The sequence below is a fragment of the Sapajus apella genome, unplaced genomic scaffold (assembly GCF_009761245.1).
Source record: "Sapajus apella isolate SASKATOON/1434 unplaced genomic scaffold, GSC_monkey_1.0 scaffold4, whole genome shotgun sequence".
NCBI classification, from domain to species: Eukaryota; Metazoa; Chordata; class Mammalia; order Primates; family Cebidae; genus Sapajus; species Sapajus apella.
The window spans coordinates 26,450,985-26,476,499 of NW_022436944.1; the positions used below are offsets into that span (position 1 = coordinate 26,450,985).

Genomic DNA, 25,515 nt, shown 5'->3' on the forward strand with positions numbered 1-25,515 from the left:
TTCATATATATATATATATATATATACACACTATGGAATACTATGCACTCAAAAAAAGGAACAAGATCATGTCCTTTGCAGGGACCTGGATGGAGCTGGAAGCTATTATCCTCTGCAAACTAATACAGGAACAGAAAACCAAACACAGTATGTTCTCACTTATAAGTGGAAGCTGAACAGTGAGAACATGGAGACTGGGAGGGGAACAATACACACTGGGGCCTGCCAGGTGGTAGGGAGGAGGGAGAGCTTCAGGATAAACAGCTAATGCATGTGGGGCTTAATACCTAGGTGATGATAGGTGCAGCAAACCACCATGGCACACATTTACCTGTGCAATAAACCTGCGTGTCCGGTACATGTATCCCGGAACTTAAAATTAAATTAAATGAAAAAGAAAGGCTGCAAATTCAAACACTTGGCATGAGAGGCAGGATGCAAGCCAGTCTTTAGGTGACCTGCTACAGGTGCATCAATTTCCTAGTTCCTAATGTAAGTTTTCATCCCTGAAAACTAGAGGTTCCTCTAAGCACACTGTGAGTTCTCAAAGCTCGGGACAAAACAAAGAGAAGTAGTTCTCCCCTCCACTCACACAGGTCTGGCTTATGCTTTGAGCCATCCTCTTCTCTAGCCAAGTGAGAATGGGAGTATTCCCTTCAGCAAAGTTCCACCTCACTACAGAGTGAGGTGACCATTATCACCTATTCAGAATTGCAACCTCAGAATACAGCAGAGAAGACAAAGCCCACATAAGAGCAAGATGTATGTGCCTGGCATCCTGGGCTTGTTTTCTGGAGGCAAAGCCTTCCTTCCTCCCTATGCTGCAAGTTGAATCCTCAATAAGCCCCACCCTGCCCATTGGTAAGTCATGCTAGCAAACACACTTTTAGTTCATGCTTAGGTGATGGATGGAAAGTTCAGTGCCATGGGCTGCAAGAAGTGTGGTTCTGCCCTAAGGAAGCCTATATCCTTTCGAGAAGACCAACCCACAGAGAAAATACAGGAATTAGAAAACCATAGCCATGGTAGATAATGCTTTAGCCAAGGTCTGAAAGGCAGGCGGCAAAAGAGCTGGGGTCTGAGATGCCCTGAGAAGGAAAGGCTCCAGCTGTGGGCAGGGTCCCTTGCTCTGAGAAAGCTCCCTGGAAGAAGCTGGCTGCAGTAAGGACTGGGTGACACGCTGATTGAGAGTGCTTGGGGGAAGCGGGAGCTCTTGCGTGTAATGGATTGCATTCGCGGTACTGCAATCCCCTCCTGCTTGAAAGGAAATGGTTTAGAACAGGTACCAGAATTCAAACTGCCAAAGTGCATTCGCTTGGTTACTCCAGTTGCTTGTGAGAAGTCAGTTTGGGAGGGGCTTCTGTTCTTCCAGGGAATAAAGTAGAATTATGTCTGGCAAAGGCACACAGCCCCTTCTCAGCTGGATCTGAGGGAATTGGGGCTCACTGCAGCTTCTCACCCTGACCTCAAAACCTCAGCAACCCACCCACCCTCCCATACCACAGGCCTCTCTAATCTTGCTTTCCACATCTCTTCAGGCACAGCTGTTTATGCAAGCCAGACTACTCTCCTTGTTTCTTCATTGGTCCCCCGAATGTCCTCCCCTCTCTGTGTTCCTTGTCTATTTACAAAGTGCAACCCTATACCAGCTCCAAGAAAAGCCAACCCTTTTCTCCAAGGCCCCTGATGCACTTCCACAGTAAGGGGCAGTCTGAATCATCTGCAAGTAGCAAGCAAGCCAGTAAAACATGGTTCATTCCAGTTTGCTCCACACAGCTGAGAGAAGGGGCAGGACAAGAGACACACAACTCAGACCAGCTGTGGTCAGTTCGTCCCCGGAGAAAGGTGTACTTCCGGCTAAGAGGCTGCAGCCCTGACCAGGCGTATAAGAGAGAATAGGCCCCAAGATGAGTGAGTAAGAGTTGAGGGTTGTCCAAGTAGGGGAATGAAGTGAATTAGTCGGCTGGGAGGAGGACAGGACGTTCCCCTCTAGGACTAGGGGCTGGAACAGGAATGTAGGAAGGCACTGTGACCTGCTATACATATTAGAGAGCCTGGAGGGCCTGTCTATCATCTGGAAGCCTACTGGGACAGTCACTGAGAGAGAAGACATCCCAAACTCCGGCTCTGGGTGCCAAACGCAGTTTGGCAGTTTGAATTCTTGTACCTGTTCTAAGTCATTTCACTTTAGGAAGGAAGGAATCGCAAGGGGTAAGCAGGACGGAGAAGTGTAAGGATGAAGACCCCATTGCCGGCTTCTGCCACCACAGGCTGGAAGCTAAGGCAGGGAAGCCACCATGAAGTAATTGATTCTCCTATTCCGCGTGTTTAAATCACTTTGCCCGACTCTATCAGTGGATGTAGGGAATTGCCTATTCCTTCTTTCCTTTGTTCCACAAAGATACCTTTTTTCTGTAACCAAAGGTTTGCTGACCATTCCTGCACTGTTAAACACTTGCGAAGTGCCTGCATCATGTCTGGTTCTGTGCTGGGCACTGGAGACAAAACAGCAAATGGGCACCAGCTTTGCCCTACAGCAGCTCACTGTCTGGAGCTGCAAACAGCGGTGTGCACTATCACGTGGTGCTCTATACATCCGTCACACGTAGAGTTAAGCATTGTGACCAGGCTTTCCCTTGCTTACATTTAATAAGTACAAATTCCGTTAGGAAATTACATTTAAATATAGGAATAAAAATGTAATCACAAATCTATAGGTGCCTCATTTGTCAAAGTCAAAGAAGCACTGGGACTGTTCTCCCAACACAACTGTGTGCTTTGCTTTTCCCTCTTAAATTCCCATTGTGAACATATTCCATGCATAGAGAGTTTATATATTTTTTCCAGGTTTTCTTTTGAAAGGCCACACCTACATTGGAGCTAATCACCTTGAGTTAAAAACAAGGTGAGCTCTTCTTTACTCAGATAACTTTTCATTTATTCATTAATTTGTTCATTCATTCATTCATTCATTTAATGACTATTTCTTGAGCACCTACAATTGGCACTGGACACTGTGCTAAGCTTGAGAAATTCAGTGGTGAACAAGACAGAATTCTGTCTGCAGGGTCCTCGGGTCCAGTGAATTATACCCAATCAGAGCTCAGGCTCCCTGAGGTTGGGAAAACAAAGTTTCCCACTCTGGCTTGTCCTTCTTTCTGTGTCTCTTCCTTGATCCCAAACAGACTGACACAAAGATGACTCTGCTTTGTTCTTTAACTCTCATGTGCCTTACCTGTGGTTCTTCTACTGAGCATTTCATCTTTTCTACTTCGTTCAAAGGCAAACCACTCTGGCTCTCTCCAGAGGCGGGTTAAATTACCCGTTCCGATCTTTTCAGTTTTAAGTTTAAGGGAGATCAAGTTGTGCAAGGGAGGAGTGCTTTGAGAACTGCCTTCCGAGGGGAGTGATGCCAGGTAGTTTCTCAGACACAGCCTTACTTTGTACCATGATGTCCTGCCAATCTGACCCTGATGAATTGAATTAGAAAAGAATAACTGACTAAAAGGTAGTCATTCAAAGAGTGACCAGGGATTTATAGGGTGGTCTGGCATCAGTCTTCACAACAGGGATGTGAGTGACTAACACAGACTCCCTAGAGAATTTAAGAATTAAAGATACCAGACAGAGAGAGAGAGAAAGAAAGAGAAAATAATGGGGAGGCAGAAGCTTAAAGACACACTTAGAGAAGGCAGTACACAGAAATGAAGCACTTTATGAGTTATGAGTAAGCAATAGCTTGCAGCATCCTCAAACATGAAGTAGAGACAGGGAATCATCGGGCAAGCAAAACAGTGGTGCAGAGATAACTCTAGAATCCCTGCTCAGCCACTAGATCTATTGGCATCTCCACTAGAGCTACTATTATTCCACAAATCACTCAACTCTTTGTAAGGTCCATCAATGCAGCTGTCCTCACCTTCCGTACTTGCTCTCAGTTCAGTGGTAAACCCTCCTAAGGGTGACCTAAGCATTTACTTTTCTTTGCATTCCAAAAGATCTAAACTGACGCAAAAATCAACCTCTATCCAAAGCCATTGCTTATTCATTCCCAAAGTCAACATTTCATATACTCCCTAATCCACAGGCTGGATTCTGGGTCTCCCACTTCTGCCTGTGTGCACTCTGTGTGAGCACAAAGAACATGATGACTTTCCCCAGGTGTTCCTCAGTGATGCAAAACTTGAAATGCATCAGCTAGACCCAGCACCCCAGGGTACAGTGAACAGGCTTGCTGGCAATTTATCCCACATGCTGTGAGATCATTACTATCGATCGAAGATGTCATGAGATTTGAAAAAAGGGAGCACTGGACAAACTGGGCACATGAGGTTAGAGGGGATGTCTCTGACATTCTCAGCTGAAAAATGGGGATAATATATCACCTAAGAGTTGTGAGAATAAGTAAGCCACTTTATTTCTCACAGCAAAGTGAGTGTACTTGAAAAAGTTATGTGTTGGACATGTATGTTCATTGCGGCACTGTTTACAATAGCAAAGACCTGGAACCAACCCAAATGCCCATCGATGATAGACTGGACAAGAAAAATGTGGCACATATACACCATGGAATACTATGCAGCCATAAGAAACGATGAGTTTGTGTCCTTTGTGGGGACATGGATAAACCTGGAAACCATCATTCTCAGCAAACTGACACAAGAGCAGAAAAACAAACACCGCATGTTCTCACTCATAGGTGGGTGATGAACAGTGAGAACACATGGACACAGGGAGGGGAGCATCACACACTGGGCTCTGTTGGGGGGTGCTAAGGGAGAGACAGCGGTGGGTGGGGAGGTTGGGGAGGGATAACTTGGGGAGAAATGCCAGATATAGGTGATGGGGGGATGGAGGCAACAAACCACATTGCTATGTATGTACCTATGCAACAATCCTGCATGTTTTGTACATGTACCCCAGAACCTAAAGTGCAATAAAAAAATATATAAATTATGTGTTGTGATGATTTGAGGACATGCATGGCACCTTCTGTACACCAGACCATGCTGCCTTCACACAGGACTGATAAAAGAGGCCTACCTTGCCAGCCGGGCTTGCAAACTGGCTTCACGTCCACCTGCACCAGGGTGTCCTGAGCGGCGGGCTTCTGTCCACAGTCATAGGCGGTCACCAGGATCTCATACTGGTGTTGTTTGTCATAGCTCAGCTTCTCAGTATTCCTGATGTTGCCTGAGGAACAGGGATGTTTACAATCATTTCAGGTCAATCTAACCAGTGTCCTTCTCCCAAATTCCTTCTCCACTCCACCCACTTTCACAAAAAGAAAGTGACCCTTTTCCATATCTGTTTGTAAAAACAAGGGCAAACAGGAGCATGGCTCCACTTGTAGCCTACTTATGTTCTGGTGGCAAGTTTCTGGGAACCACTGGCTGAAGCCACCTAGCGGTGCAATAGGACTGGCAGGGAATTTCGAGCACACACCTGCAATCCAACTGGCTTGTGTTTACAGGTAATGGGTTGCCAGAAAACTTCCTCTTAAAGTACAGCCATGTGATTGTGTCCCTGGTGTAGGGCAAAGACCACTCATCTGCAAGGATATCTTTGGAAAAAAGATGGAATTCAGAAAATGTCCTGACATGTTTTTTTTAACATCTGGGCTTGTCGCCAGGAATGCTCACTGCCTCATCTCACATGAGTTTGCTACCAAATAGGAAGTAAAATCAATAAGAAAACATGTGATCTCCCTTCTGAAAGCTACACAGAATAACAGATTTCTTGCCCTGAAGAAGATACTTTTCTTTTCTAAAAGAGACCAAGTAATTTTTTTCTGAGTCATTTGTGTGTTCCTGTAGGTTTGATATTCTGATTCTGAAATAAATATTTGGTAATTAATGAGCAAAATTTTAATTATTTTTTCTGAAATACAATTTTAGTTTCAAAGAACTAATTAAGACCTAAAGTGCATTTAATACTTTTAAGCTTCTAATTATAAGAGATTAAAGTATTTTGCTGAGAATGATTTTATTCCTACTTTTTTTTTTTGGCAGCAGAGTTGACAGCAAATTAGAATTTAAATGTTATCATCTTTTATCAGAAACTTTAAAAATTAAAATTAAAAAACAAATCAACAAAATAGGCCAGGTGCAGTGGCTCCCATCTGCAATCCCAGCACTTTGGAAAGCTGAGGTAGGCTAATGGCTTGAGGGCAGGGGTTTGAGACCAGCCTGGCCAACATGGTAAAACCCCATTTCTCAAAAATTAGCGAGACGTGGTGGTGCACATCTGTAGTCCCAGCTACTCAGGAGGCTGAGGAACAAGAATTGTTTGAACCTGAGAGGCAGAGGGTGTAGTAAGCAGAGATTACAACACTACACCGGCCTGAGTGACAGAGCAAGATTCTGTCTGGAAAAAAAAAGTGAGCCAGGATCCCACCACTGCACTCCAGCCTGGCAACAGAGCAAGACTCCTCTGTCTCAAATAAATAAATGAATAAATAAATAAATAAATAAACAAAATAAACAGGGAATGGCTGACTCATGCACACACACATACACACACAGAGAGAGAAAGAGAGAGAAAGAGAGAGAGAGAGGGAGGGAGTCTTGCTCTTTGATGCTCGAGTTCAGTGGCATAATCTTGGCTCACTGCAATCTTCCACTTCCTGAGTTCAAGTGATTCTCCTGCCTCAGCCTCCCAAGTAGTTGGGACTACAGGCATATCCCACCATGCCTGGCTAATTCTTGTGTTTTTGTAGAGATAGGGTTTTGTCATGTTGGCCAGGATGGTCTCAAACTCCCGATCTCAGGTGATCCACTTGCCTCAGCCTCCCAAAGTGCTGCAATTACAGGTGTGAGCCACTGCACCAGGCCTGACTCAGGTATATTTTTATATTTCATCAAAATATAAAAATAGAAAAATTACCTCAACGAGCTTTCTTTTCCATTCTAACTGCTGTGTATTGTTTATGCAAATTGAGAGAACATGGAGTAAAACAAAAAAGCTTAGAAAATTAGAAAAGTCCAATAATACTTTAAAGGTATACGTTTTTAAAAAAGGGTCCACCAATTACCCAATATTAGTGAAATAGTATTAGTACCAGGCCATGAGCTGGTGCTGCACGTGTGACTCTATGTGAAGGTGGGAGGAGCAGAGAATGGGAAGTGGGAGGTGCAGAGGCTGGCTGATGTTCACGAGGGAATACGAAGTTACCCAAGACACTGGATCAAGAATTAGAATAATCTACTCTGCTATCTTCTCTGGACTATTTTCTTTTTTTCTTTTTCTGAGACGGAGTCTCGCTCTGTTACCAGGCTGGAGCACAGTGGCGCGATCTCGACTCACTGCAACCTCCGCCTCCCTGGTTCAAGCAGTTCTCCTGCCTCAGCCTCCCAAGTAGCTGGGGTTACACGTGTACCACCACGCCCAGCTAATGTCTGTATTTTTAGTAGAGACAGGGTTTCATCATGCTGGCAGGATGGTCTCGATTTCCTGACCTCGTGATCCGCCCCCCTCAGCATCCCAAAGTGCTGGGATTACAGGTGTGCGCCACCGCGCCCAGCCCTTCTCTGGACTATTTCTAAAAATGCAACTGCATCTGCCAATTTGAGATAGAATTTAGTCGACAATATAGTTTGACTTAATATAAAAAAATTCAGTCAAAAATGTCTGAATAAAAGTGTGTTTAATGTGTTTCTAGGTTCGTGGCTGGTGTTCAGAATCCCTTTTATTTCTCCCCAATTACTGCTTCCCTCTCAGTTCTGAGGGCCGGCACAGGTCTGGAATGGCTCAGCATTAGTTGGTAACACTCCCCACGGATTTTGTTAACAAACTTGCATGTGGTTATAGTTATCACAGGGGAGGAATTCTGTCAGGTGGAAGTACTTTAATACAACCATGAGAAGTATATTTTCACAACATCACATTGAATTTTGAAAAAAAAAGTTAACTTTCTTTAAAATTAAGTGGCTCTCAACAGACACTCCTCTTACAAAAGGAAGGCTCAGTATTTACAATCTGTGCAACGCTAAGCAGAACAAACACTATCGATGGTGGTAGAAAAATAAACACGAGCTGAATCCTTGGCTCAATTTGTCGCAGACCTACTTCCGCAACAAGTCTTAGTGAAACTGAGAAACTAATTTACCTTCTCCACCACCACCAACTTCATGCATGTGAAAATGAGTTTCAAAGCACAGATTTTGAAGCATTAGGTCAAAATTGTGACCAATTGTTGCATGGGAGAAGGTCATATTTGGATAAGATACACATTTAAAAATTTTTTGAAAGCTCAGAAGTCATGTGTTTCGCTTCTGTTACAATTGTATCTTTTTCTCCCATATTTGAATGATTTTTCTACTACTGTCTTCTGTGGGAAGACCTAATCCCACAGTTAACCATGGTGAACATCAGTCCCTGGACCTTTCTCCAAATCAATTTGAGAAATTCACCTTCAAAGAGCAACCGGTCCCTATCTTGCATATTAGTTTAGTTTTTTTTTTTTTTTTTTTTTTTTTTTTTTTACTCTGGGAGAGTGGGGGCTGAGAGGATGAGACAGACCTACTGATCAACACCCTCCTTCTAGTGGAGTTTAAATTGGAACAATCTATCTGAAAAGCTACTTGGCAATATACACCAGTCATTTTGAAATTGCTTGTACTTTTTGGGCATGCAATTCCTTCTCTAAAAAAATGATACAATTGTAGATATATGTGCAAATATGTTCATCTAACTATTATTTATTACACTGAAAAATAGTCTGACGGTATAAGGGAAGAGCTAAGCATAACATCTATGCATAAGATGGATTGTTGTTCAGCAGTAAAGTGGTTTTTATAAAGAATGTTTAAAGATGGGGAAAATACATATAATTAAATGTTAAGTGGGAAAAGAAGGAGGACAAACGCAGGGATATTGTGGCCCTAATTTTGTTTAAAAACTTTACAGAAAAACTATTGAAAATATGACAGATGGTTAATAAGGGTTACTTTGGCAGGATTATGGGGGACTTAACACTTTTCTGTGCTTTCTGAATTTCGGACACAAGGCATTTCTATTCATACAGGAAAGAAGTATCTTCATTCACGTTAAGAATGAGCAGACTTTAGGATACACAGGGCTCAGAAGCATGAGTCCTGTTATTATATAGCCTCAGCTGGTTTCTCTCCTGTCAGAAGGGCAGCCTTTTGACAAAGAAACAGGCCAGCTGAGGCTGCATGAAGACCAACCGCTTGAAAAGTAAAAAATCTGCCAAGTGGTAAATGGGTGTCATTGAGAGCTTACTGCTCCCTCCACTGTCATTCCCTACCATGGCTGAGTGGTGGGCTTGTGCCAGAGGCTCTAGAACCTTGTTGGCATCAGTTCAGGTAATAATTGCATGGCACAAGAACAATATTTAATTCCCATTTTACTGGTGAGGTTCTGAGACAAAGTTCAAGTAACTTGTCAAAGACCACACACACACACACACAAACACAAGTGGTAGATGCAAGTGTGGGGTCCACCAATTGGTGGGATTTTTTCCAGCTTTACTGAGGTATGATTGACAAATAAAAAGTGTATATATTTATGGACTATGTGATGTTTTCATATATGTATACGTTATTAAATGACTATCACGATAAAGCTGTTTAACATATGCATCATGTCACATAGTTACTTTTCTGTGTGCGTGTGTGTGTGTGTGTGTGTGTGTGGTGAACTTAGTTGAGATCTACTCTTGGCAAATTTCTAGTATATAATCCATTACTACTAGCTACATCACCATGCTGTACATTCTCCAGTACTTACTCATGTTATATTAATAACTAAAGTTTATACCCTATGATCAGTATCGTCTCTTTTCCCCCACTCTCTCCCTAACTCCTGGCAACCACCATCTACACTCTGTTTCTTTGAGTTCAACCTTTTAAGATTTCACGTATAAGTGTTATCATGAGGCATTTGTATTTCTGTGTCTGGGATAGCTCGCTTAGCATAATGTCCTTTAGATTCATCCAAGTTGTTGCAAATGGCAGGATTTCCTTTTTTTTTTTTTAAGGTTGAATACTATTCCATTGTATGTGTGTCTCCCTCACATATTGTTTTATCCATTCATCTGTCAACAGTCACTTAGGTTGCTTTGGTATCTTTGCTATTGTGAATGCTGCTGCAATAAATATGGGAATGCAACTATCTCTTCAAGATACTGATATCCCCACCCCCTACTCATGGATATTTACCCAAAAGTGGAATTGCTGAACCTATGGCCGTTCTATTTATAATTTTTTTTTGCGGTACATCCATGCTGTTTTCTATAATAGCTGTACCAGTTTACATTTTCATCAACAGTCTACAGGGAATCCCTTTTCTTCACATCTTCACCAACATTTCTCCTCATTGACTGTTGGATAGTAGTCATTCTAATAGTTGTGAGGTGACAGCTCATTGAGGGTTTGATTTGGATTTTACTGGTAGTTACTGACATTGAACATCTTTTCATATGCATGTTGACCATTTGTGTGTGTGTGTGTGTGTGTGTGTGTGTGTATCTTCTTTGAAAAAACATCCTGAATGGCCCTTTTGTACATTTTAAAATCATTTTTGTCTACTGTGTTATATGAGTTTCTTACATATTTTGGATAAGTCTTTATTGCTTATATGGTTTACAAATAATTTTCCCATCCTGTAGGTTGCCTCTGTATTTTGTTGAACGCTTTCTTTGCTATGCAGAAGCTTTTTATTTTGACATTGTGCCACTTGTTTAATTTCGCTTTTGTTGCCTATACTTTTGGTGTCAAAATAAAAAATCATTGACACTACCAATGTCAAGGAGCCTTCCCCCTATATGTTCTCCTAGGATTTTTATAGTTTCAGGGATGTGTTAAGTCTCTAATCCATTTTGAATTTATTTTTGAATATGGTGTAACGGAAAGGTCCAATTTTGCTTTGTTTTGCTTGTGGATATCCAGTTTTTTTTCAGTACCATTTATTCGCAAGTCTGTTCTTTTCCATTGTGTATTCTTGGTGCTTTTGTTGAAAATTAAGTAACTATATATGTGTGAATTTATTTCTGGGTTCTCTATTCTGCTCCATTGGTCTATGTGTCTGTTTTTATGACAGCTACATACTGTTTTGATTACTATAGCACTGCAATATAATTTATAGTTTGAAATCAGGAAGTGTAGTGCCTCCAGGTTTGTTCTTCTTGTTCAAGGTTGCTTTAGCTATTTGAGGTCTTTTGTGATTCTATATGAATTTCAGGATTGTATCTTCTGTGACTATGAAAACTGCCATTGTAATTTTGATAGAGACTGCATTGAGTCTGTATATTGCTTTGGGTAATAAAGACATTTTATTTAAAAATTTTTAAGTAGTTTTAAGGGTACAAGTGGTTTTTTGTTACATGAATTGTATAGTGGTGAAGTCTAGGATATTAATGCACCTATCACCCAAGTAGTATACATTTTACCCAATGGGTAGTTTTTTAACCCTCCCTCTTCTCATCTTTCTCCATCTGAGTCTCCAATCACCATTGTACCATACTGCATGCCTTTGCATACCCATAGCTTAGCTCTCATTTATAAGGGAAAATGTGCAGTATTTGGTTTTTGATTCCTGAGTAGAACATTTTAACAATATTAATTCTTCCAATCCATAAACATGGAATATCTTCTAATTTATTTGTGTCTTCTACATTTCCTTTCATCAATGTTTTATAGTTTTCTGCATACAGCTATTTCACCAACTTGGTTAAATTATTTCTAAGTATTTTATTTTTTTGGTACTATTGTAAATGGATTTTTAAAATTTCTTTTTAGGATAGGTTGTTATTAGCATACAGAAATGAAAATAATTTTTGTATGTTGCTTTTGTATCCTGCAACTTTACTAAATTTATGTATTAGTTACAACAGTCTTTGGTGAAGTCTTTTGGGTTTTCTCTATGTAAAATCATGTAATCTGCAAACAGATAATTTTACTTCTTTATTGTTTGAGTACCTTTTATTTCTTTCTCTTGCCTAATTGATCTGGATAGAACTTCCAGTACTATATTGAATAAAAGTGGTAAGAGCGAGCACCCTTGTCTTATTCGTAAGCTTAGAGAAACAGCTTTAAACTTTTTACTGCTGAGTATGGTGTTTGCTGTGACCTTGTAATACCCAGTCTTTTCTGTGCTGAAGACATTCCTTCTATATATTATTTGTTGAGAATTTTTATCATGAAAGGATGAATTTTGTCAAATGTTTTTCTGCATCTGTTCAGCTATCATCTTTGTCCTTCATTCTGTTAATGCAGCGTATTACATTTATTAATTAGTATATGTTGAACTTTCCTTACATCCCAGGGCTAAGACCCACTTAATCATGGTATATGATCCTTTTAATGTGCTGTTGAATTTGGTTTGCTAGTATTTTGTTGAGGACTATTTTTACATCTATGCTCATCAGAAATATTGGCCTATAATTTTCTTTTCTGGTACTGTCTTTGTCTGACTTTGATGTCAGGGTAATATCAGCCTAATGAAATGAGTTTGAAAGTGTTCCCTCCTCTTCAATGTTTTGGAAGAGTGTGAGAAGGACTGTTATTAGTTATCTTAATGTTTAGTAGAATTCAGCTGTGAAGCCATCAGGTCCTCGGGTTTTCTTTGATGGGATATTTAAAAAAATATTATTATGAATTCAGTCTTCTTATTCATGATTGGTCTGTTCAGATTCTCATTTCCTTATGATTCAGTCTTGGCCGGTTACATGTCTTTAGGAACTTTTCTAGTTTTCCTAGGTTATCCAGTTTGTTGGTGTAAAAGTGTTCTTAGCCATTCATCATCCTTTAAAAATTATTTCAGTGGTATCAGTTGTAATGTCTTCTTTCATTTCTGATTTCATCTATTGGAGCCTTGTCTCTTTTTTCTTAGCCTGGCTAAAGGTTTATCAATTAGTTTATTTAAAAAACAAACTTGGTGTCATTGATCTTTTTATACTGTCTTCTAGTGTTTATTTCAGTTATTTGTGTTCTAATCTTTGTTATTTTCTTCCTTTTACTAATTCGAGGTTTAGCTTGTTCTTCTTCTAGTTCCTTGAGGTATGACATTAGGTTGTTTATTTGGTATCTTTCTTCTTAAAATTAGGCACTAATTTCTATAACATTCCCTTGTAAAGCAGCTTTTCCTACATCCAAAAAGTTTTGACATATTGTGATTTCATTTTCATTTGCCTGAAGATATTTTTTAAATTTTCCTTTTGATTTCTTCTTTGACCCATTTGTTGTTCAAGATCATGTTATTTAATTTCACTATTTGTGAATTTTCTAGTTTTTCTTCTACTATTGATTTCTAGTTTCATACCATCAAGGTTGACAAAAATATTTTATATGATTTTAATCTTAAATTTAAGACCTGTTTTATGGCTGTAGTGAATGCTTACAATTTTATGTTACATTGTTATTAATTTTGAATATTAGTTGGACTTCCCCCTACCAGAAGCAGGACTCAGTCACTTTTTACACAGTTTCCAGTTCTACACCTCCAAGTTCCTCTGTGTGGCTAATTCAAATAACTGCCTTATACAATAGCCTCCTGGCGACCAGTTCCCTATGGGACAGCTAGATATAGCCTACTTGCCTGGTCCTGCTGCCCTTCATACTCTGCATGGACTGTGGGTCCTGCTGCCCCTCATACTCTGCATGGACTGTGCAGATATGCCACAGTGACTACCTTTCAGTGAATAGGTGACCTAGAAATCATGCCTGCTTGCTTTAAAGCCACCAATTAAAACTCCCTATGGGAAATCTGTATATTAATACTTTGAATTCAATAAAAAAAAATTGGCTCATGAGTTTCTGTTTCTCTACAGCCTGCACTTCCTGATCTCTGTCTATGTGGCCTGGAGTCATGCCATATATTCCCAGAATCAGTAGGTACTAAAACCTTTTAAACTTTCACACTGTGGTTGTATCATTGAAGCTGTGCCCACAGCCCAATTTCCAATGGCAAGGCTTTCTCAAAGGAATCCTTTTTGGTGAATTCCCGCACTGATGTTCTTTTGTGTGAGCTTCTGGTGATTGCTGGAGACAGTAGCTACTAGCTAATTTGGTGAAGAGACTTGAAGCATTTCACTGAAAACAATGACCTAACATGTGATCTTCCTGGAGAAGTTTCCGTGTGTACTGTATATTCTGCTGCTGTTTGATAAAATCTTCTGAACATGTCTGTTAGGTACATTTGGCCTAAAGTATAATAGTTCAAATCCAATGTTTCCTTACTGATTTTATGTCTCAGTGCTCTATCCATTGTTGAAAGTAGAGTATTAAAGATTCTTACTAGTCTTATTGTTGTCTATTCCTCCCTTCATGTTTGTATTTACTTTATATATGTACATGCTCTAGTGTTGGGTACATGTATTTTACAATTGCTGTATCCTCTTAATAAATTTACTTTTCATTATCATATAATGATCTTGTCTGTTAAAGTTTTTGACTTAAAGGCCATTTTATTTCATATAGGTATAGCCATCCCTGATCTCTTTTAGTTTCCATTTGCACAAAATCTTTTATCATATCTTCATTTTTATTATTTGCATGTCCTTAAAAGTGAAGGGAATTTCTTGTGGGCATCATATAGTTGGGTCTTGTTTTTTATCCATTGAGCCACTCTATGTCTTCTGATAGATGTATTTAGTCCATTTACATGTAAAATAATTATTGATAGGTCAAGACTTAATATTGCCATTTTCACAACTTTTCCTGGTTGTTTTGTGGCTCTTTTGTTCCTTTCTTTCTCTCCTGCTGTCTTTCTTTGTGATTTGATAATTTTCTGTAGTGGTATGCTTTGACTCCTTCCTTTTTAATTTTTTGTGTATCTACTACAGGCTTTTGCTTTGTGGTTACTGAGGCTTACATGTTATAAAACATCTTATGGTTATCTCAGTCTGATTAAAGCTGATAAAAATATAACATTAAATGCACATAAAAGCCTTGCACTTTTATTCCCCTATTTTATATTTTTGATGTCACAATTTACATGCTTTTTATATTGCATATTCATTAACAAGTCATTTTAGCTACAATTATTTTAATACTTTTGTATTTTAATCTTTACAGTTATAAGTGATTTACATACCCTCTTAGTATTTGAATATTTTGAAATTGAATATATACTGATCTTGACCTGTGAGTTCCATACTTTCATATGATTTTGTATTAATAAAGAACATCCTTTTGTTTCAGCTTGAAAAACTCCCTTTATCATTAATTGTATGGCAGATCTAGTGGTGATGAATTCCCTAAGATTTTATTTGTCTGAGAAAGTGTTTGTTTCTCCTTATTTCTCAAGAATAGCTTTTTCAGGTAAAGTACTCTTGGTTGGTGCTTTTTTTTAATTTTTCTTTCAGCAGCTTAAATATATAATCCTATTCTTTTCTGGCCTGCAAGGTTTCTGCTGAGAAATCCACTGATAGCTTCAGTGAAATTCCCATATATATGATATGTTTTTTTTTTTTTTTCTTTTGTTGCTTTCAAAATTTTCTGTGTCTTTGATTATTGACAGTTTGATTATAATGTGTCATGGCAAAGTGTTTTGGGGTTGAATGTGATCAGAGACCTTTAAGCTTCACATACCTAGATGTCCATATCTCTCCCCAAATTTGAGAACATATGTGCCGTTATGCCTTTAAATACACTTTCTGCCCTTTCTCTTTCTTAGCCATGTAAATATCCCATAACATGAATATGAGCTCTCATGATAGTGTTGCATACATTGTGTAGGCTTTCTTGATTTTTTAAAATTCTTTTTGTCTTTTTTCTCTTCTTACTGGACAATTTCAAATGACCTATCTTTAAGTTTGCTTATTCTTTCTTCTGCTTGATTGAGTCAGCTGTTGAAGCTCTCTATTGCATTTTTAAAATTCAGTCATTGTATTCTCAAGCTCCAAAATTTGTTTGGTTCTTTTTGTTTTCTATCTCTTTGTTGAACTTCTGGCTTTGTTCTTCTATTGTTTTCCTGATTTAGTTAATTATCTGTGTTCTCTTGTAGATCACTGAGTTTCTTTAGAACAATTAGTTTGAATTCTCATCAGGAATTCAATGGTATTCTTTGGAGCTGGTTACTTACTGACAGTGTATTATGTTGCTTTGGTGCTACCATATTTCCCTGATCTTTTATGATACTTGTAGTCTTATGTAAGTGTACGAGCATTTGAAGAAACAATCACCTTTGCAGACTTTATGAGCTAGATTCATGAAGGAAAATTCTTCACCTCTAGGGAGGTAAGGGTGAGGATAGGTAATGCTGGAGAGCACTGTGGCACCATGCTTAGTGCCCAGTGTATGGTGGCTCCAGGTCTTGGAGAGGGATGCAATGTCTTATTGATTCAGGTAGCTGGAGTCTGTAACATTTGCAGCTGTAAGCTCCTTGGTGTGGCAAAGGCTGTGGGAGGTCCACAGTGGCTGACAGGACTGTAGGTATATTCAGCCGTGTCCTGGGTCCAGCAACAAAGAACTGGTCCAGGGAGCAGGAGAGTCAGGGCCACTGCTGTGTTCACACTCAGCTATGGATATGCACATAATGGTTAGGGCTGGGGCAGAGCCAACTGTGGTTATATGGTGGCTGGTGGCATGTACATGCATGACTATAGGAGTCAAGGCTCATGGCATACACATGTGCAATTGTAAGGACGAGCTGTAGGCACCTATGCGGTGATGGGGGCCACCAATGGGAGTTAGGCCAGCTACATATGCATGTGCAGCTATAGGGATCAAGCTGGAGGTATACATGTGTGCAGCTGTAGGGATCAGCTGCAGGTACAAGCACAGTGGTGGGGGCCAGGGACAAAACTTGGGGCTTGCATGTGTACAGCTGTAGGAGCCAGGGCTGGTGGTAAGCATGCATGTAGGCACAGAAGCCAGATACAGGCATATTTTCAGCTGCTAGACCTGGTGATGGGGGTTGGGGCCAGCTGCTCAGCTGCACACGGCTAAGAGCTTTGCCACAGGTACACACAAGGTGGTGACAAATGGATATTTGGCTGGAGCCCAGGCCATTTTGGGGCATACATATAGTGGCTACCCTGGGTTCCTAGGTTGGGGTGTCTACAATGGCAGCAGCCAGGGCAGCTTTGGGGAGAGAGGATGAAGAGATGTGGTAACTCAAGCACCTAGAAACTGCAAAAGTAAAAAATTGTGGGGTCCTCAGCAAAAATTGTGAGGGCCCTGTGGCTGTACCGGTTGTTGGTTTCCTCAGTGGCAGAGGCTGCTGAGTTCTACAATGGCAAACAATGTGGGGTCCCTGGCAGTGAAAGCCAGTCAGGAGTTTGTGGTGGCTGTGAGGCTGTTGGATCCTGAGGGTAGAAGACAGCTGGGGTCCTATGCAGAGCAGCCACTAGAGACTGTGGTGGCTCCTGCCACATGGCTGATACTGATAGCCCCACCCTTCTTTGTTCCCAGATGTCTCCAAATGTTTCAGCCATGCTGATCTCCCCAGCTATTTAGGGTCGGGTAAAACTGAAACAGGTCATTTTGGGGAGTGTTCTGAAAGCTTAGGAAACTGGTTGTTCATCTCGTTATCCTTTTTTCTTCAAGGGTAACTTTAGAGCTGAGGTCTCTCTGTGCTAAGCAATGCTGGCCTGGGGGATGAGATGACGCATGCAAAATGAAACTGTTCTTCCTACTCTTTTTGTGCAATTATCCTCATTATTTTTCTTGCACTGTGTTGCTGTATCGTCTCAGTTGGACTCCTGAGCTCTCCTACAACTACTTGCTTTCATAGATAACTGTCTGATTGTACTTTGTAGGGGAATGAAAGCTGGGATCTCCTTCTCTGCCATTTTGCTGACATTGCCCCGTACTTTGTGTTCGCAAACTTAAATTCCACTGCCATGCACCCTGTAACTTATCATTGAGGAGGAGCAGTCTGATGGAAAGGCTTTGGGGCTCACACTTAGGAGACCTGGGTTGAGTTCCAGCTCTATCACCACTGTGACAGTGTTATTAGGCTAGCTCTTTAGGTTTTAGGATTCAGTTTTGAGGACCCAAGCTCTGCTTATCCCAGCAACACTAGCCAGCAGATGAGGCCATCTCAAATAGATCTAGAACTTCCCAAGATGAAGGCAATGTGATGAACTCATAATTTACCTTCTCATAATTTAAGCCTGGTAAATAAATCTCATGTCCCAATAACCCAGGTAAATATTTAATAATTGTGGCACCATTAATTGAGTGCTCTCTCTGTATGCCAGATACCCTGCAAACATTACCCCCACACACTGCTTCTCCTTGAGTCCTCATAATCCCACAATGAGGTAGGGCCTGATACTGCCATAATTTCATGGGGAGGAATTCAAAGGGAGGGAGTCTGAGGGCCTCTGGTAGGAAGAGGGGTAGTCTCTAGTTAAAGATAGTCAGGTTGACTCCACATTGCATCTTCTATTCTCCCTGCTGCCATTCTTACCCCACCAGCAAAGAGCCTGGCAGGTTGGAGGGGCCAGGAAACATCTATCTGAAGCCATGTGGTAGAGGAGACCTAGGCCTCAATGAGCAGGCTCTAAATTCAGTAGCACTTTCCTTATGAGCATGCAAAGTACTTCTTCAAGGAGCCGGAAAGGTCGCTCAGAGAAACTGATGGAAAAGGGCCAATTGGGAAGCTCATTAGAATGGGTGTCATCTCTGTGAGTGCCCCTAGGTCCTGCCTTCATTACTTGTAGGACTGCTTTTGTACACCTTGCTGTCAGGGGCCCACGCTCCCTGGGAGTACCCATTCTCTTCTTCATCTTAGGTTGTAAACCAGCATCAGAGGCAGAGGCCTGGCAAAGGCCCATTACTCACTTCTAATGAGACAGCCAGGGAAATAAATTGGCATATGTTAGCAAAATGGCTCATCAAGGTGAGTAATTATCTTCACGACTGGGGTAGTTTACCCTCCAAAGAAAGAATTTGCATCTCATCTCTCCCTGGGCTGTGGCTCTTCAGAACTAGGGCAGGAGACCCACGCAGAGCTTGACCACTGAGCACATATACCTCTACTTGTCTAGCCTTGCTGTTCACCATAGCCTGGTCACTCCCCAAATTCCAAAGCTTTTATGGGATACACTACACAACTGACCACACAGGAAAAGAAACCCAGAGGAGAAAAAAAAAATGCAAAGAAGTTCTATTATATGTTATGGAGCAATGCGTGCACATGTGTGCCTCTGCAGTGGGACAGGCCAGCCATTCCACAGAGCCTGTGGGAGAAACTATCAGGGAATGGTTCTGAAAGCCTTTATAATTAAAATTACTTTCTTCTTAGTTTTGAGCCAAACTTTAATTAAAGTCCTATATTGTCTCCTTTGCTTGCTTGTACATTGATATTGTGCCTTGTATAATTAACATCTTGTGCTGTCCAGGTATGTAATTGCCTTTTCCCCATGTTTTAGCATTTTAGAGGGAAATTACCTTATTATTTTTTCTGTCTTACAGATATTAGTTCTGTCTTCCAAGACAGATCCTAAAGCTACTTAAAGACAGAGACAAGTGTGTCTCCTTGGCTTCTATCCCCTATGGCATTTGCCACAGTCTCAGGGTGCAGAAGACAATGTCATAGAGTAAGTTTCTACCTAGTCTTAACATCAAGAAGTGCTGGGTTTCTTCTGAAGGTGTGCAAGCAGGTAGTTGATGCTATTTTCCTTTAGACGCTGACTATCAGGAAGTACAGAGCTAATTTGCTGCCCAACCCTGGTTCACGGCATGCTTTGTGCACCAACTTCGCCCTTGTTGCCACTGGATTTTCTATTTTATCCCCCTAGTTGATGAGCTGTATGTGGACAGGCCCGTGTCTGTTTTGAGTTCCACTCTATCTCCTTTCCAATGTTCAGCACCATGCCTGGCACTCAATAAACACAGAGTGAATGGACTTTGAGTTTTGCAACTTTTGCATCTTTGTGTGCTACTTAAACCTTATTGAAAACAAAGTAGGAAGAACATACAAACACCCAAAAACTCACACATAATTAAAGAACGTACTTGGCAAATAATTACTTATGGCAAAGCTGATGGCATTGTTCACATTTGGATGACAACTGGAAAATCTGACCAGGAAACCAACCCTCTTCAGTATCTAGATGTGTGACACTGTGAGTTGCATAGACTACATTGAGTAAGTAGGTTTCTGAGGTTCCCTGGGGGTGTTTTAGACCTGGCAGGGCTGCTAATCAGATAAGGCCATTCCCTCAAGTCTGGGACTGAGTCCTGGGTTATGGAGCTTAGACCAAAGATGGCAAGGGAGGCAACACTTGCCAAACACATTCAGAGTCCTTGTTGGACCTTCAGAGAGGAGGCAGTGAATTTGTTTTCCTGACCCCACTGGGGTCCTCTGAGGACACTCACCATTTCTGTCGATAGCAAAAGGCACATCTGTGGTGACGATTTCATAGTTGCAGATCTGGCTATACTGGGGGGAGCAGTCCTCGTCAACAGCCTCCACCTGCAGAATGCTGTCATAGATCTTGCCCTCCGTCACAACAGTTTTGTAGGCTGGCTCTTTGAAGGTGGGAGCGAACTCATTGACATCCTTCACCTGGATATGGACCACGGCCCTGGGACCACACACAGAAAGGAAGGGATGGTGGTAAAGAGAGATTCACACTAACTTCCTGCACCTCCTGGGGGCACTGAGTCCCAAGGCCAAGTGAAAGCCAGTGGGGGCAGTTGTTTGAGTGTCCCATCCTCCCTCTCACTGGAGACCCTCTACTTGCCCTTGCTGTGACGCTCTTAGATGAATCCATCCCAGAGACTTTTACACCCTTCTCTCTGCCCCAGCTTTAGGCAACAGATTTACTGTTCATTCTTCCCTCTATTCATCCACTCCTCCATTCAGTAACGATTTAACCCCTCTTACTCTGTTAGGCTCTTAGATAAACTTCATAAGGGAGAAAGCAGGGACAACCCACAGTGAAAAGTGCTGTGACAGAGAGCATCTTATGGCACTGCAGAGGCCCAGGGAAAGGTCCTGACCAGGTCTGCAGGGGTGGGCCACTTAGGGAAGGCTTCCTGGAATAAGTGACCCCTAAACTCAGACCTGAAGGTAAAACAGGCATATCTTCAAGTGAAGAAAAGGGAGAAGAATATTCCAGGTGTAGAAAGCAGACTGTGAAGATGCCTGCAAGGGATCGGAGAACTGGCAAGCAGTTGAGCAAAGCTGGAACACCATGGTGTGACAAGGGGGTAAACATATCTGAAGAGCAGCATGTGAATGAAGTGGGGTGGGCACAGGGCACAGGAGGGAGGGGCATCCAGAGGGCTCTGTCGGGGTACTCACTTGTGTGACTTTTTCCAGGCTGTCTCATGGGGCCCAGCACCACAGTCATAGGCCTGGATGATGAATGTGTACTCCTTCTGCAACTCACAGTCAATGGGGCTCTTAGCACGGAGCTGGCCCTCCCCTGATGTCTTGTTGAGCACCACGGCCTCAAAGGGCAGCTCCTGGCCGTGGATCTTGAATGCACAAATTTCCCCTGCACAAGGATGGAAGACAGTGAGTGGGAATCCTGAGAACTGCCAGATTGAAGACAGTGCTTGCATTGGAACAGATTCACAAACTCAAAACCTCCATGCAATTCATTCCACACACATGGCATGGAACATGAGCCAGTAACATCAGCATCACCTGGGAGCTTCTTAAAAATACAGAATCCCATGCTCCCCCAGACCTCCTGAACTGGATCTGCATTTCAACAGGACCCTCAAGTGATGTGTTTGCTCACTAACGTAGGAGCAGTGCTGCTTTTTCTCCTTCCTTTACTACATTGCCTCAGCCCAATTCCCTCACCTCTCCCACTTCTCCATTTTCTGTCTCCAGCCACGACTTCCCCTTCCAAGCTGCAGTTTTCTCTTTTAAAACAGTGGGGAGAGTCTACATGAGCTCCAGAGTTCCAGAGTCCCTGTGGAGCCTGAAAAGCTGACATCTTAAAGAGCTGAACATGTTGTGACATGAATGCATTTCTCTCCTTCAGTTGGATTAATGTTTATTACAACTATTTCTATGTGTTAAAATTATAAGGCCATGAGAATATCTCCTTTTCTTCTCAATCAATGTATGTTTATTTATTGAACCCCAAATGTATGCAAAACCTGTTGTGCATGTCTTGGGAAGTGCTGAAAATTTGATACATGTTCTCTGTCCCTATTGAGAAAATTTACAGACTGGTTGGAGAGACGGGATGTCGCTGTCCAGAGAGATCATACAGTGGAAAGTTGTATGTGAGCACCATGTTTTCTACAGCTGAAAGAGTTCAGCTATAGGCTTCGAGGGAGCAAAACAGAGGCCAAGAGCCCAGAGGCCTAGATTCACATTCCAGGCTGGCCACACTAACTGGCGTAAGTCAAATTATATTGACTGTGTGGGTCTCTACTGTGTCATCTGTAAGATGGTCCCAGAGATGGTGGTGAGAGGGGGGCATCTACCCTAAGATGCCCCAGCCCTGGTCTGAACTGTCTCAGCTGCACTGCTGAGGCCAGGGAGGGGCAAGCAAGGTACCTAGGGTGCACCATTTAACAAGGCCTTGCTCTCGGGGTAACCCAGGCACCTCCTTGCCTCACCCTAGTTCAGGTCCTGCCCAGCTATTCATAAGAGCTGACACAGTGATGAGAAGGAATAACATGATTGCATTCTTGCTCTGCAGGCACCGAGCTTTCTACCTCTACCCAGGGAACCTCCTTTGACCTTCATAAGAAACCTGCAAGGCAGTATTTTATACCAATTTATTCAATTTTTTTAAAAAGAGAGAAAAATCAGAAAGGTTAAATACTTGCTCAAGGTCACAGAGCTAAAGTTTAATATTAAACCCAGGTATGGCTGATTCCTCAGTCCATGTACTTTCTACCCCACCACACCATCTGCAAACAGCCCCATAATTTCTAAGGAATCACCCCATGGATTGCTTCCAGAAGCCATCTATATTCTAATTCTAGTCTCATTCAGGAAAGAAATCCTCTGATTTACATATAGGAAGCATGCCATGACCTCTTACTAACACTGTTTTCCAAGGTGTTCAATCAATACCAATCTTACATTTATGCTTTTAAAAAAAATAAAATTGATCCTCAATTTCATTATTAACATTCCCTTTTCACTACCACCCCCATCTCCCAACCCCCACCGCCACCCCTCCTAGCCATTTCTCAATGTGTTTTTGAAATAAATGGAAAGACACATTGTGGACCGCCTTCCAACAAGAAGGCGGGTTCCCATTCACTTCTGTTTCTCGAGATCACTTGGCATTTCTGTTCTGTGTATTCTGACAAGTTCTGCAGCCTTCAGGGCAGGAGAATACGGTTTCTCAAATTCTCAAATTTAATTTCTGCTCTAAATTAGCAGGGCTGAATAGATGAACCTCTAAAGTGCCTGCCTTGTGATTCTCTCCCAAGATCAATACCAATATGAGAATATTACCAACAAATGTGTCTGGACTGTTTCTGGGGCATTCTCTGGAGTGCCCAAACACTGCCATGGTTATAAGGCTAATTAGGCCATTTGTCTTTGAAGACTCAAGTTAAATCTAGAATAGATGAGTGTAATCTTCTCTTGGAAAGATCTGATCACAACCTAAGTACTTCTCAAGACTCAGAAATCCTTAACAACAGAAAAGGAGAGAAGAGAGGGAAAGAAGACAGAGAGGAAAGAGGAGAAACAAAGGGAAGGCAAGATAAAGTTTAGGTGACATATTTCCATCTACTGACCAATTCAACTCAATAGAACTAACTTTCCTGAGGGTTGACTGTCTCAGGCACTGTGCTAGGCCTGGGTACACAAAGACCAACAACTTGGGTGCCTTAAAATATAAGGAGGCTTTATTCTAAAGTACTTTTTGCCTAGTAGAAAAGACAGACAAGTAAACAAGGACAACCAAGATCCACTTCATTCTCATCAAACCCTGGAATAGAACCTAACATTCATGTCACCCTCATTAATCCCACCTCTTTACCTGACACTTGGATTCTGGTTGCAAAACCATTCATTTGTTTACTCATCTACCTCATAAATATTCATTAACCTAAAAAATATTTATTAGAGACTATGTACCAAGCACTGCTAAAGCAGTAATTAACAAAACTGGACCAAGCCCTGGCCTACAAGTTGCTTGCAGTCTGGTAGGAAGGGAAATAAGGGGTCAAATCATCAGTACCTGAAAGAAGGATGGTGATTGTGATGAGTACATGAAAGGAGAGCTCTGTCCGACCTGGTCAGGCTAGGCAGGGAGGGTCTCCCTAGGAACATGATGCCTTAGGACCCTTCAGCAGAAAGGAACATGGTGAGTCCAAAAGACTGCAGGTCCAGTATGGCAGGAGTGGAGGCCATGGGGCAGGGCCAGCTTCACAGGCGTGTGACCTGAGAGCCACCCCGGGTCCTGTAGTGAGAAGCATCCTGAGTTTGGTTTAAATCTCTACTGTCTCTGTCTTGATTTTTTTTTTTTTTTTTTTAAGATCGGGTCTTGCTTTGTCACCCAGGCTGGAATGCTGTGGGGTGATCATAGCTCACTGCAGCCTCAAACTCCTGACCTCAAGCAATCCTTCCAATTTAGCCTCCTGAGTGGCTGGGGCTACAGGTATGTGCCACCAACAGCTAGCTAATTTTTTTATTTTGCAGAGATGGGGTCGCATTATGTTGCCCAAGCTGGTCTCGAACTCCTGGCCTCAATCTATTCTCCTGTCTCAGCCTCCCAAAGTGCTGGGATTATAGGCGTGAGCCACTGCGCCCATCCTCAAAGTTCTTAATAATTTTATCTTTGAACGCGTGTTTTGTGAAAAAGGTCTGATGGGACAATGGAGCATGTTATGAGCAGAGGACAGGGGTGCAATATGCATGTCCACCACGTCTTGCTGCCCCATTTGCATATGGCATTCAGAATTCCCATGGACCCACAATGTGCGGGATTTCAGTGGGACTCAGTGTGAGAACAAGGTAATCATGTTATATCTACAAGTGAGTAAGTAGGAAGCTGACCTCCCCAAGAGGCCACACTTTCCCTTACAACAAGAACTTTTTTCAAATGCAAAAAGAGAGAGTGGAAAACTAAGAAATGTGAACAACCAAGGAACCCTGTTGTAGCCTTTCTTATTCATGTTACATCCTGTGTTAGCCAATCACTTACACTGAAAATGCTGGCAGAGAGGAAAAGGGAAGATCAGACGACCCATTGCTTGTTTTCTTTTCAGGCTGCCCTTGCTATCAGTTACCCAAAGGTAGAGAGTCATATTCACATGAACATAAAGATGGGGAACAGACCCTAGGGAGTACAAACGGAAAGACAGAGGCAGGTAGGCAAGGTTAGGAAAACTACCTATGGGGTACTATGCTCACTTTCTTGGTGAGGTGATCAGTCATACTCCGAACTCTAGCACCAAGCAATATACCTTCATAACAAACCTGCACATGTACCCACAGAATCTAAAATAAAAGTTGAAAAAGAAAAGTGAAATTAAAACAGTTGAGTTTGTTTTGTGCAGTGTTTATTGTAAGGTAAGAATTAAATAAATATGCATGCATGAACTGTAAAATACAAATTCTGTAATTTTGGTATTCCTCATGCTAGTTAAATGCTCTTATATTTGC

The 25,515-nt window shown here is 41.7% G+C and overlaps 1 protein-coding gene across 1 annotated transcript in view; it reads right to left on the bottom strand.

Moving 5' to 3' along the window:
* CLSTN2 (calsyntenin 2) overlaps positions 1-25,515 on the bottom strand; it is a 657,536-nt gene that overhangs the window by 153,031 nt on the left and 478,990 nt on the right. Inside the window, exons 3-5 of the mRNA XM_032264861.1 lie at positions 21,223-21,418; positions 20,292-20,500; positions 5,044-5,193 (exon numbers count right to left, since the gene is read on the bottom strand). Coding sequence (XP_032120752.1) covers positions 5,044-5,193; positions 20,292-20,500; positions 21,223-21,418 — 555 coding nt within the window. The remainder of the gene's footprint in view (positions 1-5,043; positions 5,194-20,291; positions 20,501-21,222; positions 21,419-25,515) is intronic.